The sequence below is a fragment of the Apteryx mantelli genome, chromosome 2, assembly GCF_036417845.1.
Source record: "Apteryx mantelli isolate bAptMan1 chromosome 2, bAptMan1.hap1, whole genome shotgun sequence".
In the NCBI taxonomy this organism is placed as follows: domain Eukaryota; kingdom Metazoa; phylum Chordata; class Aves; order Apterygiformes; family Apterygidae; genus Apteryx; species Apteryx mantelli.
The window spans coordinates 8,597,180-8,615,906 of record NC_089979.1 but is presented as its reverse complement, the minus strand read 5'-3'; the positions used below and the strand labels follow the sequence as shown (position 1 = coordinate 8,615,906).

Here is an 18,727-nt window from a genome sequence, read left to right as displayed (position 1 = left end):
ACCTAACCTTGGGCAACTTTCCACTGAGTGAAACATATTTTATTTCATATTGCCTGAAGATAGCAAAATGTAATGAGTTCTGCTTCCTACAAGTCTGTATGAAAGTGAAAAACAAGATTTTTTAAAGGTGGCAAGGGACTCCCTTGCCTTTTCATTTGTTGAGTTTAATTGCTATCCTGAATGTGAGCCATCAAAGGCACACATGCCATGAACTGAAGTCATACTGTTCCCCTGTGGGTACTCTGTGTCTTCAGTTGATGGTATAAGCAAAGTCCTTTGTCCAACTCCTGTGGTCGGTCCATCTGTCTGGATGTCGCTGTTGTTGCTGCTGTATGTCTTATTGGTCCCAGTAGTCTTTTGATTGTAATTTTATGTAAATTACTTTGCTGACAAAATCATTTCAGACCTGGAAGTGCACTTCTTGTGAGTGGACATGAAGCCAAGTACAAAGCAGTTTTCAAGAGCAAGCTGCCAGTGTTATTTTGCTTTGCTGGGGCTGAAACTTAAACTTTACTCTGGGAGGGGGGAATGATTTGTAAATGTAATTGTGGTGTTTTCCTTGATGGGGGAGAAGTGTGTCAGAAGAGGGGAGGAGGGATAAAGCTTCATTACACTGTTATGTGACAAAGGAGGTGCTAGAGCTACTGAAAATACTATGAGAAGAAGATGAAGCATAGACATAAAGAAACACCTTTGATCTGATTACAATAAAAAATTTATTTTGATTCATATCATACTGAAAACTTAAATAAATAAAATGTCAAAGAATGATTGAGTGAGACTCCTCACAATCAGAGCAAAGAAATGATTATCATAATCGACCATGTATTCAAAGAAAAATAGGAAGAAAATCTAGTCATGGGAGAAAAAGAAAAAAGTGCTCAAGAGAGTTGGCTTTGGTTAAAAACACAACACACTCAAGGAGTGCTTTAGAGACTTTGCAGTGGTGGCAAATACAGTTCAAGAGTCTGAAGCCTTGGCAGGTTGTTAAGTGTTTTCCTTTGTTTTCCTTTTAAACAAAATAAAACCAGAGTTCCTAGCAGGAAAGCAGAAAGTCTCCAACTCTGGCAGTGGAAATGAATTGTTCCTCCAGCATCGTCTGTTGGTATCTCTTCATTCTGAAGGCTTTTGAGTGAGCAGAGAAATTGTGGAGACACTGTAATAAAAGATCCAACGTAACAACAGTGAGTCACCTAAAAGACTCTAGTAAAAGTTCCTCTGGAATAGAAATGTGATGGCATAAACTATTCCTCATCCTACACATAGTCAGGTCCACTTTCTGCTCTCCTTGTATTCAGAAAAATGGCATCAGTGGTACACAGTTACTGCTTGCTGTCAGCAAGAAAATTAAATGGGAATTGCAGCTTGTCCCATGATGAAGATGCTAGACCTGGCCAGTATAGTATGAGCCAAGATATTGCATATGTACTGTCAGACGTAGAATATTCAGAGAAAAATTGGAAATTTAATTTGGACAGCCAAAGGATACTTTCAAAATAACACAACCAGAATTTAGCTGATCTTTGATCATTTTCCTTGATTCTAAATGGCCATCTGTGATCAAAAATCAATAGGACCTGGGTACCAAGCCACCACGCATGCTCTTCCAAGTCTTTCCGAAAATGAAGGAAACAGCAATGAAATGTTTCTGAAGTACTGACATCCCTCCATTAGAAAAGAAATTAAAATATTTGAAGTGCTCATGATGCAAAAAGTATCTCCAAAATCCAGCTGGAGTCTTCCATGGAGTCTTTTTTCTCTTAATAGAGCTGCTTTGCTTGAAACCTATTCATTATTTTCTCACCAGAAACATAATGATTTACAACAATTTCAACAGTGGGAATGTTTAAAACAAACAAACAAGTATGATTCGGGTAGAAAATTGTCATTCTTTGACAAAGGGTCTTTAGTAGATACTAAGTTTGCTGAATTTTCTCCTCCTGCAACATGCAAGTGAATAGGTCTGTTACCCACCATGCTAGGAAAGGGTTTCTTGACATAAGGATCATGAACGGGTCTCAGCATGAAGGCTGGAGAATCCTGCCCTTTCCCTATCGCTAAACTGAAGAGTTACGTGGGTGCAGCACAAGAGCTCAGTTCCTTGTACAGAAGTTTGGCATCCTTGGTTCTTCATATGCTCTAAGTCCTGTAGAAATACCCACGTGGGTAAAGCAACTGTTGGCGAATGGCGCTGAGGCTGGGAATAGGTAGACTCTCGCTGGAAATGGGTCAATAATCCATGAATCCTATTATCATAATATTAGGAAACAGTTCACCATTGTCCATCGCCTGAACTTTGTTCTTGGAGCCATAATTCACATATCCTTGAGGATCGAATGTATTGATTCCAGCAAAAATCTGTGGATATAAAATCTCCATTGTCACTTCCCTCCTCTCACTGCCTACAGGTACTGACATTAATATACTCATTCCTCCAGAGATGTGCATAATTTGGAAATCTGGCTCACACTGTAGAATCAGCATGCGTAGAGAGTGTCCTTGTAGATGCCGCTGCAGTGATAAGCATTTCTATTATATTACTATCTCATATCGCCACCCATGATATTTCTTCTTTCATTTCAAATAGAGACCTTGTAAAGAGATACCACTTTCTAAATTTGTAAAAAAATAAGAGGAAAAATTTCCTTGGAACTTTTGGGTATTTTCCCATAAAAAAGGTAAAAGCTACCTTTAAAAATCAGCCTTGTTTGCATTTGTTCAAGTACAATATAGCAACTGTTATTATTAGTTTTGACTACAAAATATACCACATGGAGGCTAAACTTTGGTTAATTTTTCCCCCTTTTATAAAAAAGTTTAATTTAGGGTTTGTCATCTTTAAAAAAAAAAAAATACATCTGTTGCACAATTATAAAAGGCACATGTAAACGACTGAAAGAAAAAAGTCCACTTCCCAACCTTAAACTGGATTGATTAAATAAAAATTAGCATTCCAGAGTATTTTCCACCAAAAAAAAAAAGAATTAAAAATATATATATAACCAAAGAAGACAAACAAACAAGTACCTAAAAAGGCCATTTTTTTGCTGGAGTTTTCAGTATTGTTTTCTTCTCTCATTATGGCTGTATAGGAAGCAATATTAAATAATATGTGAGCAGAGATGATTTGATTCATATTTTTAGATGCTATCAACGCAGACTGAGGCATTGGCAGAAAGAGTTACTACTCCAGGCTACGTCATCACATTCTTGCTTAATACAGCATAAACCCAGAAGTAATAGAGGAAACTGAAGAGATGGTTCAAAAAGAAGATCAACAGCAGAAGTGAATTCATTTCTTTGAGGTAATCCTTACTATGATGTTCACAGCTACCCTGGTGGGTGTCAGATCCCAGAAGTTGTTTTTACTTTTCTTCAAGGATTTCCTGCCTTATCCAAGGAAAGAATAGACACACAAATAGCAGTTCCTGTGTCCAGGTTTCCCTTAATTGCAACAGGCAGATTTTTCATCAGTAATTCAGGAATTAAGCTGTACAGCCTAAGCAGTGATTCCACATATCATTTATCCCCAGAACTGATTGGTAGGTCCCAGCTATCTGTAGAAGGAAATCAAGTGCAGCCGGGAACCCGGTCTTCGGCCGAGCTCCATGCAGTGATCATTGCAGCAGTGAGACACACCAAATCCACCGCAGATTCAGACACTTAAACCTGGCTAGCTTCCAGATCATCTTCACTAAATTCTGTTCTGCTGCATGCTGGAAATTGCAGCCCCACTTCTCCCCGTGGCAAGGGTCATCTGCCCTTGAAAAAATTTATTTTTTCAATGGAGGCAAGAGTCAAAGTTATATTGAACTCAAAATCCCCATCATGGACACCTGTTTGCCGGAAAGCCCCCGCTGAAGGGTTGTTTTCCCAGTAGTGATGCCAGTGTCCCCTGCTGTCTGCTCCAAAACCATACACATTCACCTAGGAAGTGAGAGAGAATTACTGTTATGGCTTGGAAAGCCTTGGTCTCAGTCTGAAGCATTGAAGAAACTCTCAGTTTATCTACAGCCAGCAGGACCTCGGTGGTGGGCCAAACTGTTCCACTGCACTCGGTGATGCAACCACAGAATAATGAGCTCAGGCCTGCCCAAGGGACATTACACCCTAAGCCATCCTGAGACCATCACCATACCTGAATCCATGCAGAAGAGGAAATTTCTATCTGTGACCTGCTCTTTACCATTATGGGGAACACATGGTCCTGTCCCCTAAGCATGATGTCTGATCTCAGGAAATCAGGGGCTTAGGATGACAATCTCCTCTTCAGTGGATTATGACCACAAAGAGTGAAAATACATTTGTTCTTGCTCCTAGTTTTCAAAATGCCAATCCATGTGGAGCCACAGTCAGGTGCTTAAATACATGACATTTACAGTTGCTTCCATGAGATTCAGAGGCAGAGGGGTACTATGTTCTTTCTGCGGGTATACACCTACAGCCTTTCCTCTCCCAGCTCTCCATTCATCGAAGGCTAGGCCTGTCTCTTTGGGTGATAAAAGCCGAAACTGGGAGTGGTGATATGGCTGGGTTTGAATGGGTCACAGTGCACAGAACAGGCGCCCCAATCCACCCACACCTGGGCCCACCTAAATACAAGCTGGCTTTAAATTATTTTTGGTAAAGTCAAATTCTTTCTCACTGCCTGCTCACCAGAAACCAGGCTCCACCCAAGCTGCCCTTCCTGTCTGCCTTGACTGTTACAGTTTCTGCCAGCATAATTTTGAGTTTTACTACTGGCATGGTGCCACCACCTCTCCAAGCAACCTAGGTCAAGATGACAAAAGTTCTCCTTTGTCAGCAGAGCTGTGTCTAGGCCAGGGATTTTGCCAGCATAATGATTTTATCCCCTGTGCTGACAGGCCTGTGCTTGCAGGATTTTGTAGAGATGACCTGGCCTTATGCTAACTAGCTAAGACTGATCACCTAGGAGCACCTCACATCCCTGAACCCGGGAATTTCTTCAGGTAACTCCTGGAGTGGAAAGATTTACCATAACTTGCTGTATAACCCCCCAAACTTGGGAACTGAAAGAAACTTGAAAATGGACCATATACATTTCCAAATCTGGCTTGTGTGAGAGTTGTTAATCAATGTTCTTCGGGTGGGATTAAGTTTAAGGGTTAGTTACCCAGATGGAAGTTATCCAGATGGATTGAGTGCTCTCCAGAGAATGATATTGCTCCCCTAAAGTGTTACCGACAGGTTGGTTTGCTGAATCAGTCCCTCAGCTCCACTGACTATATTGATATGAGCTCAGTTCAACTGCCCAGATATAAATGTCATTTGAGATGCCGTGGGGTATTGAAGACATCTACCCAAGGTGGGCAGATGTCACACAGGACCAAGAGACCCACACCCTCCTGGCCAGGCAGCTGGGGGCAGATGGCAAGCTCAGGGCAACACCAATGGCTCTATGTGCTTAAATGGTCAGACAAAATATAACTTGGGCCTCCACTGACTAGATGGATGCATAGACACCTAACGAGGACATAGACACCATTAACTAGACATCTATATTTAGATGTCTTAATGCCAAATGTAATCCTACCCTTTACATTTAATTGTATTTCTCTGAAATACATCTGAAGTGCTACTGACGTTAAAAACTGAATCACTGATAGCTGAGCACATCTGCATGTTACTGAGGACTCTGCATTCTGGCTTAAGAAGCAAATGGCAGAGAAGATGGAGATGGGCAAATAAAGAATGAGTGAGTGATCTGGGCACAATCCTGGCATCCCAGCAAGAAACACATCCTCCTGTGCTATCTATATATCCAAACCCAGCCAGCCTTTACCTCATCGCATACATGGAGTGCAAATACCAGCGACAGAAGGCCTGTGGAGGGGTATCTCCCATGATGCTGGAGCCAGTTTTCATAGACGTACTTGATAAAAGCTGGGTTATAAATCAGGATCTAGGAAAAATTAGAGAGATGGGCTCATTAGTAAAATACCTTGCGAGGGGGGGGAGGGACAACAAACAACAGTAGCATTTAATCCCTAAAGGACACCAGCGTAAGAGAGTGAGGAGACAGGGATGGTAGTTATTCCCTGAGAGCAGGTTCAAGGGAAATATAATATTACATAGTTAAATGCATTCAAAAACATTTCCCATGTGCAGTTACACATGACTGTTCCTTCTTAGGACTTGATACTCCTTCTGCTTGCATTGGCGCAAATCCTGAGTGACTCCTATTGAAATCAACGGGTATGAGGTGGCACAAGTGTGAAGAAAAATAGGCATTCATTTTCTCCTGCCACTGTGAAAAGCAGCAGCCAGAACTGTGGCTGCAGCATCCTGCTCCAACAACGGTGGGCTATGGGGAGTCTGAGACCTGAGAAAGGAAGTGTAAAATGCCAAGCTAGATTTGGGTGGGAATGTAGGAACAATGTGCCAGCCGTATCTTGGTCTCTCTGTAGGTACAGGTCTAGGAGAATCTGTGGTTCAGGTATAAACTATCAGGAAGTCTATCAGGTTGTGTGAGCTGCACTTCTCTTTCCCAAGCATGCTCTTTTTCTAGGCCTTATTTTCTGCAAGACATACATCATGCTTGATTATCTCCTGCGGAAATTACGGGGCCATCTAATGGGGACGGAGCACTTAAGATTAGAGTGGAGTGAACAGTGAATCCAATAACCGGTGGGAGCCCTGAGTTTCAAACCCCTTCCCTGGATCAGGCAAAGAGAGGCTTTGCCATCGGCTCTGCCCTCCCATGCTGCGTTTGTAATTAGAGTGACAGCGTAGCAGTGCTGTCTGGTTAGCTGCAGGGCTTTCTTTTCTACAAAGTCAGAGGTTAATTGCTGATATTGTATCTGTGTGTAATCGCTTCTCATGGGGCGTTTTGCATTGCACAGCGTGGGAGGAAGTACAAGTGTGCTGTCTCCCTTGTTGGGAAGTTGCTCCGTACTGCCGGCCATACCCTAGGCTGGTGCTAACCGCTAAACGGTGACACGAGTTTAACAACATGCTGGAGGGCATCTCACAGGGGTCTCACACAGGTTAATGTGTCCCTCACAACAGGTAGGGACCAGCCAAGTGATTATTTTACACCCCATAGAAGTCCATAGCTGAAGTGTGGGGATATAAATTGATACTAGTTGAAAGGTCTCATCTGAAGCTCTCGGCAAAGCCTGACCTCTTGAATGATGGACACATGCCTTAATCAGTAAATGCACCTTTCAGGCATATATTTACAAATGGGTTCTGTTTTTAGCAGTGAGGCAGCTACCTGCCATTTGTTGAATGCACCACATCATACATTTCTTCTGTAGGCATCTACTGGGTGAAGCAGATGGGTCAGGAAAAACACAGGGAGCCTGTGCCAGGGTAACAGTGCTTTAGAGAAGGTGTGCACAGCAATGGAGCAGTGATGGTCCTTTCATATGCTGGAAAGGCAGCTCGGTGCAAAACTCTGTCCCTTTCTACAGAGTGTCCGTGATCCTAATGCTCTGTGACTGTAAGAGCCCTGGAGACATTGGGATCTTGAGTTCTTCCACACATGCATGCTGTGAGATACAACAGGCCAGAGGTGTTTCTTTAGCTCTGGGGCAAGTGGCATGGCACAGATTGTGTCCACATAGCCAAATTCTGTTCCTATCCAAAATGGGGGATATTCCCAGGCCTGTGCTATCTCCCAAACTGTGCTTGGGCATTGCCTGGGAGAGCATCAATGCTCTTGGGACAAAACCATGCCAGGAACTGCGCTAACCATTAAATATGGCATGGACTTGACTTGAGTCCAAGCTCCAGGCTTGTTTAATTCAGTGCAGGCAGTTAGTACATTTGTGGGCTATGGGTCTTCTCCAAGAGCCATTGAAACCATCACAAGCTCTCCACTGACTTGAAAACACACATTTTTTTATTTGTTTGGAGCTCACTTAGCCCCTTACTGTAAAGAAGCAACCTAGGAGCAAGAAACATGCTCGGAGTTCAGACAGTCCAATCATTTTTAAAATATCTCCAAAAACTTTCCACAGCTCAAAATATCATCACATCCCAATGACTGCAACAAGTGGAAATAGAGCAACTGCTGCGGAGGGCAACTGCTGCTAGCCAACGGAGTGCCTTTCCTCTCCCTTAGCAGTACCAGAGGGAGCAGTGCAACCTTTAACACCGGCCATCGCACAATAGCATAGTCACAGGAGCAGTTTCTTTCCAACCTCAGCTATTTAGTGGCCAAATTATGGCCTGAATGGTACACCAGGAAATAAACTTTTAGTTTAGCTAAGACTTGTAAAGAATGTGTATTTTTGTTTGCCTTTTTTATGAATGTGAAAGACTCCCCTGGATTCCTGCAATCTCCCAAAGAGGCAAAAGATCTACAGCTGGATCAGCAGAGCAAATTAACAGACCTGCATTGCTCACCTTTTCTTTTTTGACTTTGATTTTCCTTGGAACTGGAACGTACGTGCTGTTAAAAGAAAAACAAACAAACAAACAAAAATGTGGATTAGTAAAAGCCCAACATATTAATATTTTCAAGTATTTCCAAGAATATTTTTCATGTTGAGTGATATTTCCAAATGATTTGAAAGCACTACATTAGATAATTTGCTGTAAAATGAGGCTCCAATTAAATAATGAAGTGATAAAATGAACTGAGCTTTCATTGAGGCAAAGTTTATAGAGAGATATTACATTTTTTTAAAAAAATAAAGATAATTATTGACAGTAGGACACTATGACTTTGGTTGGTAATATACTGTACAGTCAAAATTACACAGAGCCCAAGACTCTAATTCTCAGACCATCACAGTTGCAGCAAGGCTACTATTTGCACTTGAAGACAGGAATGGCTTTCAGTTTAATTCCATGGCAGAAAAACCTTTTCCCACCAGAGGGAGACTTTTCCCCTTTCAATACTTGTGGCTGATACACGATTTTCAGAGTAGGTGGTAGCAGAGTTCATGATTTCTATGGTTATGTGCAACTCGTGCATTCCCAGTCCATGGCTCCGCACCAGCAAGCCGTCTCCTCGCTCCAGTCGCTGTGGGAAGCAGAAGGTTGCCAGCAGTTCCTACCAAGTCATACCTTATGACTGGGTCAAAATCACGAGTCACATCTTGAAGACAAAAAGGCTGTTCTTCGCCACGTCCCATGCACAATGCACACTGGCATTGCATGGCTGATCATGTGTGGTGTGTGAAAACCACCTTGAGTTCGCTTGAAGTGCGAAAATACTGGTGACCTGGCCTTGCTGCTGGAACACATCCCCAGACATACCCTGCATGCTTTCTAGACGGGTCCTTACTCCACAAGGGCAATCACCAGAGCGTTCCATTAGTTCAGTCTAAATGTTTATGCTCAATTTTTGGTAATAAGAAGGATTCTATCATTAAGATTTAATACACTCCCCAAACAGTGGTGACCCAGCACTGTCCTTGTTTCCTTCCTCTGGGCATCCCTGAAAACTGCAATCCCTGCTCCGGGCTGGGAGAGGTGGGAGAGGTGATGGGGGTATCCAGCCCCCGGGATGTGACACAGAACATGCACTAGGGTAGGCAGCGCTAATGGGAAAGGGGGACAAAAAGGGACCACCTACAGACCTCTCTGTTTGCCCTCAGCAAATCTGTCCTTGTACCTGCTTCCCATGCGTGACCTTGGGTAGCAAAGCTGGCAGAAGCAGGCTTGGTGATCCCATATCCTTCTTGTGGTTATGAAGACAAAAGTGTTTGTTTTTTTGCTGGCAGAATCCCCTCATTACCTTAAAAATAAACAGCTGGTCTTTTCTAAAAAGGCAATGTGGAGGAAACAAGGCATATTTTACTGATGACTAGCCAGGTACAGTACAAAACCAGTGAGAATTATGTGCAATGTTCAAGACAGCATTTGCAGATAGCTTTAATCCAACAAAGAGAGTACTGTGGCTTTGGTCAGATGATATGTCAGTCATTTTAATCTTGGGGTATTTATTTATTTATTTTTTTCAGAAGCAATACCCAAATCCTGCTGTTGCTTAGCTGTAGAATTTCATACAACTGCGTAAGAAGTATTGGCATGCTGCTTAAGACCAAATGGAGAGCTATAACATTACAATCACATAAAACCCAGGATGAATAGCAGCCAGGGAGTTAACGAGTCGGTAAGTACCACATTGGAGTGGCACACAAAGCAAAGCCTGCAATGAAGGTGGCTGCAGGTGGAATTCATATAATCTGGAAAAAGTCTCAGATGAGTCACTTGATAGGGCTCTAGCGAAGTCTGCCAACCTCACCCGCTGCTTTGCAGAGGACATCTACTGTACCCTTAAACAAGGACAAAGATGTGGAGCACTTTAAGCAAGACAGAAGCTGATCTTTGGAAGAACAAGTGGAGATACATGGGGCTTTTTTTGCTACAGTGCTTCCTAGCAGACTTGCAGAATCTCCCTGCCAAGGCAACTAGACTCAATATACAACTGATGAGGGCCTGGAGGTTTTTGCTCCCAGACTTTCCTCAGGTCTTTCCTGGGACAATGCTCAGTTTTAGAGAGCCACACTGAAATGGGAGGTCCCATCAACTAAATGGGAGATGCCTCTGATGGTTTTTAATTTTATTTGATCCCTTCTCCCCTTTACAAATGTATACAGCAATTCCCTTATATATTGTATCTGTCATTGTGTTTGTTTAATGCATGCTCATTGGTTTAATCTATTACTCTAAAATTATGTTAAATGTATTGTTATGATTTGTGTGCCTATGATTTTCTGGTTTTATTACTCCAACATGTGACAGCCTATTAATTACGCAATTTCCCTGCTTTGAGTTCAGCAAAAATCTTAAAATACTGGTATTTATTCCAGTTAAATACTTATACAATAATTTATAACAGCTACTTACCAAGTCCATGTGATACCACCTAATTATAAATACATATCCTGTATCTTAGTAAGCAAAAATGTTTTCCCTGCATGTGCGGATCTCTCTTCTTGTGATTGCCTTGTAGGCAACTAGTTGGGTCTTCTAGTCAGGCTAAGAGTTTGCTCAACTTTCCTGCTGCAACCTGCTTGCTCCAACTTCTGAAGCTAACTACTCCCAAAACGTAGTGAACAGCTTTGCACTTTGGGCACAGAAGAGTGACAGCGACCGAAACGTGGAAGGGTGACATCGGTGGCAGGAGGCCCTCTGCAGGCTCCTCTTCCTACTGTGGGTAGGAAGCCATGCAGCGGGTGCTGCGGCTGCGAGTTGCCTCCAAAGGGCTGTTAGGGCTGGAATGGGCTTGGGGCACTTCTGTGACTTGGAAGGGGGACCAGTGAGCCTTGAAGGGCTGCAGGGCACTGGGGGTGATGTAGGAGCTTGCATGCAAGAATTTTGCACCCCTGAAAGTGTGACCCTTGTGAGCCAGGCTGCAACTCTTTAACATGCAGCCCGAGGTGATTCCTGCTGCTGTTTTACATGGTTTATTGGCCTGCTAATGTTTGCCGGTCTGATGGTGTTTTCAAAGCATTGTAATACAAGGAAACAGTGTTCTATGAACTAATAAACAACAGCAAATAATTGACTCCTTGCTCAACGTTCCTTGTTAACGAAGCTGATTAAGGAATCCCATTATGCTCTCTGGCAATCAGAATAAACCTGCAGATGGAGGGACAACCTCTGCGCATGGGGTAGAAACTCAAAGTAGCTCAAGAGACCCAACTCACTGATTTGACAAAGATGTAACAAGGGGCTTGATTCAAAGCCCGTTTAAGGCAGCCGGAAGCCTTCCATGGATTCTGTTAGGCTTTAGAGCCAGGCTTAAGGGCAGAGCTTCTTAACCATTTTTATCAATAGAGCCTGCTAAAGAAAAATCGTAAGCCTTGCAAAAAAAGTCAGTGATATATTTTTAGCTGATTTTCTAAGTGGACTGATTTTTCTGAGTTTTAAACGTTGCCTGAAGATAGATTTCTTAAGACAACTGGATATACCAAGCGCTGGTGCCAAAAAAATAAAAACACTAAAAAGAAACTAAAACACATTTGTTGCAAGTTAGGAGAATCTTAATATGCTAAGACTTGAAAAGGATCTAGAGTGCTTTTGCAAAGAGAAGAAGAAGGAATAAAAATCCATTATTTGTCCCACTGAAAAAGTTTTTTTCTTAAAAATGTGAAGCAGCTCTAATCACCAGTCTATAGGGTCATATTTTTGCAAGCTTTTAATCTTCTGAGACCCTGAGATATAGGAAAAAAAAGTTGAAATGTTTTGAAATACTTTTCTCTGAAATAAAACAGTCGTCTGACATGCTGTTGCTCTTTATGTGTAGCAGGAAGTAGGGCACTACTGAGCAGTCCCACGAGGTCATGGCTTTACAAACAGCAGATAACCTCATAAAGAGTACAAATGTCAAAAATTTCATTCTCTGGATTAGGAAAAGCCAGCTTAGAGGAAGGGAGAGAATCTGCTAGAGGGTGTCCAGAAGAAACATGCATTTTGTTCATATTTCTAATTCTAGTGCTGCCATAAATGTATTAGCAGGACAGCGTTTCATCCCAAAAGCACTCATAAAGAAGAAATAGAGAATAAATATCAGTGTGGCACATTACTGCCAGGTAAAATGTGATAAATTGAGGCTAAGGTACACAAGAGACACATGAAGCAAGGATATCTCCTCCACATGTCTTTCAATCGCCATGAGCCATGCTACCACAAGACAGCTTGCAGCAGCTTAATATTGATCCAGCAAGCAGCTCGCCCGTCTGCCAGTGGGGAGGACAGCACAAGTTCATGGCTTTCACCTGGATGAGCTGAGGCAAGCGCAGAAACCAGGTAATGAATGGGAAAAGGAAGAGGAAAACGCCAATGGAGGACACACAGTGCAACCTTCCATTTGTCATTTGACTGTGCCCTCATCTTCCCTCACTTTTTTCCTCCTGGTTTCTTTATTTAGGGAAAAAGAAAACTCATTCTCCCAGAGATTCTTGGCAAACACTTTGATGAGACACATAGAAATGCTGTTTATGCCTTTTCCGCCACACAGGCAGGCACGGTCCCTCTGCCCTCCTTCTTCAGGGGCAAACCACACTGACCCAGTACCCTCCCTCCCACGTCACCACCATCCTCCCTTGCAACGTTCCAGAAGGAGGAAACACTGCTTTTCCCAGGAAGAATGGAGGCAGAGTTGCTCCTTCTGCATCTAGCACTCTGGAAAGGACCCAAATCATGGAGGTGACAGCTTACAAGTTCTTCATCTTCCATCCCTCCCCCTCTCTGCTGTGACTTAACCCAAAGTCTCCCTTGGCCACTCATTCCTCAAGCTGGCAATTAGCCACAGATCTAATCCAGCAACATCTCCGAAGCACTGTTCCCCCTGTACGTTTAAGCTCTGATACGGGTTGTTGCCAGACTGCCTGAATGAGAGACAATTTCCAACCAGGAAATTAAAATCACACAAGACAGATAACTCCAATGCTGGCTTCACTCTCTGAAGCAGGCAGAAGAGAAGGGATGAGAGGCTAAGCCTGATGGGAGAAAGAGAGAGAAAAGCTTTGAAGGGGCTCTCCAGCCCAAGAGTGATTCTCAGGGTAATGCCTCTCTTTTAATAGCACTGCATCCTGCAAGAAAAATAATACCTCATCACAGAGCAAGTTCTCTGATAGATCTGGCTCTAGCCAGAGAAACACTGCAAGTGTGAAGCCCTCAGAGGCTTTCTGAGGAGACAAGTGAGAGATCAGCATCCTTGTTTTACCACCAGGAAAGACGGACCAAGCTCCTGACTAACTCGCCCAAGTGAGGTCAAGCAGGGTCAAAGTGCTGTGGTCCCTTTTCTGCCTCTGCTTTCACTGCCTTGTGTGAGCAACCCCTGCATCCCTCTCTGCCTCCATGTCATCTTCTGAAAATAGGATAATAGATGTTGGAGAACTACTCAGACACTGCTCGGAGTGTCACAAGGGGGATAATCTGTGTGTCTAAGACTGCCCCTGAATGAATAACCCGCCAAACTACTGACTCCGCAAATGGATTTCTGCTGGGTACAGGCACACTGACTTCACCTGCTTTATTTCCAAAGGTGCCTGAGAAAAGAAAGGATGATGAGAAGCCCAAAATGAGCCAGTCTACCCCAAAGCCCAGGAAGCAGGTTGTTAAGCTGCCCATCTCCAGCAGCAAAAGCATCCCTTTTCATTTTTTTGAGATTGTTGTATGGGTCCAAAGAAGAGCTGGATCTGGATCCCCACCTCAAAAACTGCACCTTAACATCAAATTGTTCCTAGAAAGCAAATTTTCAGGACAAAATTCTGCTCTGAGAGGGTCTGTAAAACTCTCCTTGCCCTTATCAGAAGCAGGGGTTAGCCCAGTGTGGGCTTTTTTCTTCTGCAGCAGTGTGAGGTGCATGGACTCCCACCCCTTCTGCCAGCCCACTTGCAGGCTACCGTTACTCACAAGTTGATGGTGCCTGTTGTGAGAGCAGTGACAATCCAGCGCAGGTCCAGGGTTTTGAAGGGGATCACGATCATGCTCACATTTTCTGCCATCTCTTTGTAGCTCTCGGGGTAAACAAAGTGATGAGTGGTCTTGCTGCCAACATCTGATTCAAAGCCAGCAGTGGGGGCACGATTCATTCTACAGTCAGGAAAAAAATAAAATTAAAAAAAGGTAAGAGAGTGAGAAAGCAGGAGGGAAATTAGGTAGGAAGAAACATGTTGCTTGAGGTGGCAGGAAAATACTCCCATGGCTAAGGAGAGTGCTATATGCAGACTTGCCTTACTGCCTTGACAGGGTATAAGGGTCCTCAAGCAGGCTGAAATGACCATCACCCATAGAGGATAAAAGCAAATGAAAACTAGGCTTTAGTGTGGGATTCCTCTGACTGAATGGGAGAGTCTGCAAAGAAGGTATTTCTCTGAGCAAGTCCTTGGGTCCCTTTTGTAGTCAAGTGGAAAGCTGGTCAATAGAGGCTGACTTTGCGAGGGCATGACTCTTTTATACTGAAATTGCTGCATCTAGAAGGTAGAAAAATAGTACCCTGCAGTTCATCAACTAGATCTCTTGCAGTTTCATTCTCACCCCATCTGTACAGATGTATTTCAATGACTAGGGACGAAGTAATAAACAACGTCATGTGTGATGAGAAACAGTAAATATTCCTTATGGTCCTTCCGTAAAAAGGCATCAAAGCCACAGTAACAAGCACATGGTCTGGTGCTGACACTTTTATTTACTTGTGGCTTCCTTTCTAGCATGCCCTCAAACTTTGATAAATCTACTGAGGGAATGAGGGGTCAATCCTAAATCAGCTCCACAGTCTGCTATTACGTCAGCTAGATCCAGCAGCGTGGTCTTTCAGTAACCCTGGGGTCAGTGCATGAAGATCTGCACAGGGCCCACCAGGGCTCCATCAAAATGTGTTGGCCAAATAGGGCTACTTTGTGTTGGGACTATCAGGGAACTGGGAGCAGAGGGAGTTATCTGAACTGCAAACACTGCCAGCACTCCAGAAACATCTCTAGGCTTGTATTCACTCCTAAAAGCAACTCTGGGGAAACATCAGCAATTCCCTCACTGATACTTCAGCTCACCGCAGGTAAAGAGATGACATGTTTCTGTGGTGCAGCATAACGAAGATTAGAGATCTGCTAAGTGGCTCTGAACGACTTTGTATGTCTCCATGATACCGTGCAACACCATGGAGAAACCCTCAGTTTGGCTCTGAACAAAATGGGGTTTCTCTGCAATCCAGTGGTCTCCTGCAAAGACATTAGCTCAGGTCCTACCAGAAGCGTGGGGACTGCAAGGAAGGATATAGCTGATGAGATGAGGAAGAGCATCACACATTGCCAGACAACATGCTCCCCAAGTTACTGATAACGGAAGAGGCAAAATCTCTTTAGTAGATATATGCCAGGCTGCAATATTGCAGTGCTCCCCCAAGTGAATTCGTCAAGTTTCTTCTAACTCCCTAAAAGGTAATTAATAGCCTGCCAGCCTGTGAAGACTTGTTATTGAGTTAGCCTCTTCTCTGTCAGCTTCAGGGATCTGCGTCATTAGGCGTAGAAATACTCTAAAGGGCATGGTACTTACTATGTTTTTGTCTTGAGATTAGTCAGCCTGAAGTAAAAAGTGAAAGGCTTGCTTTCTATTAGTGAAGACAAAAACAAAGGTGGCATCTTAGTTACAGACTCACACCCTGCCCTCGGGTCCATGTATCTTCCCCACCATCTGCATGGCAGCACAGCATGGTGGAAGGCACCTTGCACACATAATCTGAGCAGAAAGACCTGGAGTTACTTCAGTCATGAAAACAGGCGGTTAAATAAATAAAACTCCTTAAATTACTTGAGTGTGAACATTCAGGTGTCATCTAAAGCCACCCCAGAGGCCTAGTGGCACAATGGGGCTTAACTATTCAGTTAGGGATGATCTTTCTTTGACTCACTGTTAACTTCCATGCTCAGGTTGCTGCTAAAGTTTATCATGTTGTTTCTGAGAGTACAATCCCAGGTACTGTGTTTTCAGTAGCAGTCCTTCTCTTCCAGATCATCTGACCTGTTCTGCATCGCTCCCCGAATTTTGCTGTACTGGCAACTATGGTGTGAAATCTGGCAAATGCTACTGACCACCGTGGTTAAGAAAGTTCCTCTGACAGCTTTGCAAAGACAAATTTATTTGGCCCTGCTATCTTGGGTGCCCTCTGCGTGCTTAGCTCTGCCTACCTGGACCCCACCTCGTGATTTCAGTGGGACACAGTACCCACCCTTCATTGCCTCACAACGAAGGGGTGGTACTAGCCTTTATAAAGTTGTTGCAGCCATCCAGCTGTCTCCTAGTTCCCTCCTTCCTTTTGAGGAAGTCTTCCAGTTGCTCAGTTCTGGTCATCTAGAAGTCACTTCTAACTCATGTTTACCTCCCTGGAGCTTAGACTGGACCTAAGTACCAAATTTCACTAGATAGCCCCTAAAATCTTGTTTGCTCACTTGTCCCCCCAAAATACTGATGAACCTTAAACAACAGAGGCATGTGGAGCTGAGGTGGTACATACTTACCTGAGCACAAAGTCGTGGGAGTCAATATCGTGGCCATACTGAGATTGCCGAAGGTTCCCGGAATTTCCCACGACGGCGCATCGTCTGCATGTGAAAATGTCTCGTTCCTGCAGTGGATCTCCATCCCCAGGAATGATCCCAAACAATTCCTTGAGAGTATCATTGATATTCTTAGGACTTTTCTCTCCTTGCAATTTCTGTTGGGAAGAAAAGTCACTCTAGGTTACCAAAATAGCTAGCTTTTGGGTGAGCAAAATGTAGCTTCAATTGTCTTCTCAAAGACCATTCTTGCTCATTTAACTGCAGACGCTGTGTCTCCTGTGATATGTGTTACAAGGCTTCAGGATGGGAATAGCAGTGTGAAGAAAGAGAAGTGGAAGACCCTTTCCAATAACTTTTAATATGTTTTTTTTCCTTTTTTCCTTCTTTTTCCTCAGACTGTCTCACCTCCTCATTCTCTATCTGACAGTGGTGGAAAAGATCATAGATTCTCCCTGAGCACTTGAATCTAGCAAAACAGATGTTCCTCTGGTTTCTAAAAGCCTAATCCAATCTTCACCCAGATATCTCCTGCTAGGACATGTGTAAGATTTCTTTTTATCCTCATAGAAAGGGCAGAAAAGTATCAGGAAACAGATGGAGCACAGAAGAAGGGCAGAGAAGGCTGAAGTAGCCATGGACCCTCCTTCCACAAATCTTGGTGAATGCCAGAAGTGGGAGTGGGAGATCTCATTGCTGCTATTCTGGACTGTGGAGGAACCAGCTGCTGGTGGAATAGGAAACTGCAGTAGAGGGGACTTAGCTCTGAGGGCTGGAGAAGTACAACTATCTAAAAAATTATCCAGGATGAAGAAAACCACCCCGGACCTAGGTTATTGTGTCTGTTGCCATGGAGGGAAACTCTTTTGTAGTAGCTCTGTGGTGCATGGTAGAAACAATGGTTGGATTTGGAAGGTGCAGAGTGGAGAGGCAGGTGATGGTTAGACACTCCTTTTCTGGGGCTCTGCTCTCTGAGAGTTCCTACTTGGTTTAGGAGTGCTGGCAAGCTCACGAAAACAACATTGGCATTCTTCTTGGTGCTGTTTGCTTGCAAGGAGAAGGTCCCAAAGGGAGAATGGCTCTTAATGCAATAGCTCCCCAAAAGCTCTGCACTTGTTCTGAAAGCCCAGAGCAAGGAGGGACAGGGAGGGAGCTAGGAAGAATCCCTTTTCCCACGACTCCCAACAACACCCCCGGGGGATTTGGCTTTAGGTTCTGATGCACTTGTCTCATCTGCACCAGTTTATTAGTTTGCCCTGCTGTTTCTCTTTCTCACTCACACAAACGCACGCACAAGCACTCACAGATGTATCCCTGTATTTTTGTTTGTTTGTTTGTTTGTTTGATTAGCAAAATACTGTGCTGCCTCTTTGCAGAACTATGTAAAGCAACCATACTTGCACTGAATTGAACAACAGGTCTGTGGAGTTCAGAGTTACAAGACAACACTGGAGCCAAGGATTGAGAACAAAGAAGCCAAAGAAATGTTGCATACAAAGATCTAATCTTCCTGCTAATCCTTGCTAACCTATATACTTACGCACAGCCTCCATAAGATGGTCACATATTAAAAGAAATCACAAAAGCCTCTCTGGGATCAAGTTATTACACAGCTTTTATTATGTAGGTTCTTCCTTCCTCCACAGTAGCTAACACCAAACATCACTAGAAACAAGATCCAGAGCTTGGGTGACCCCATGCTCTGAGTCTGTTGGGCACTGCTGAGAACAGCAGTCAGTCGTGGC

The 18,727-nt window shown here is 43.6% G+C and overlaps 1 protein-coding gene across 7 annotated transcripts in view; it reads right to left on the bottom strand.

Moving 5' to 3' along the window:
* Positions 1-18,727, bottom strand: part of ST3GAL1 (ST3 beta-galactoside alpha-2,3-sialyltransferase 1) — an 89,515-nt gene that overhangs the window by 11,785 nt on the left and 59,003 nt on the right. For 4 of the 7 annotated variants that reach the window (XM_067290131.1, XM_067290132.1, XM_013956917.2 and 1 more), the window contains exons 3-7: positions 16,944-17,140; positions 14,344-14,523; positions 8,374-8,419; positions 5,804-5,923; positions 896-3,927 (exon numbers count right to left, since the gene is read on the bottom strand). In XM_067290131.1, the coding sequence (XP_067146232.1) occupies positions 3,754-3,927; positions 5,804-5,923; positions 8,374-8,419; positions 14,344-14,523; positions 16,944-17,140 (717 nt within the window). In that variant the 3' untranslated portion in view covers positions 896-3,753. Of the gene's footprint in view, positions 1-895; positions 3,928-5,803; positions 5,924-8,373; positions 8,420-14,343; positions 14,524-16,943; positions 17,141-18,727 lie in introns of those variants that run through there. The other 3 variants (XM_067290133.1, XM_067290134.1, XR_010883266.1) reach the window with 2 other exon arrangements.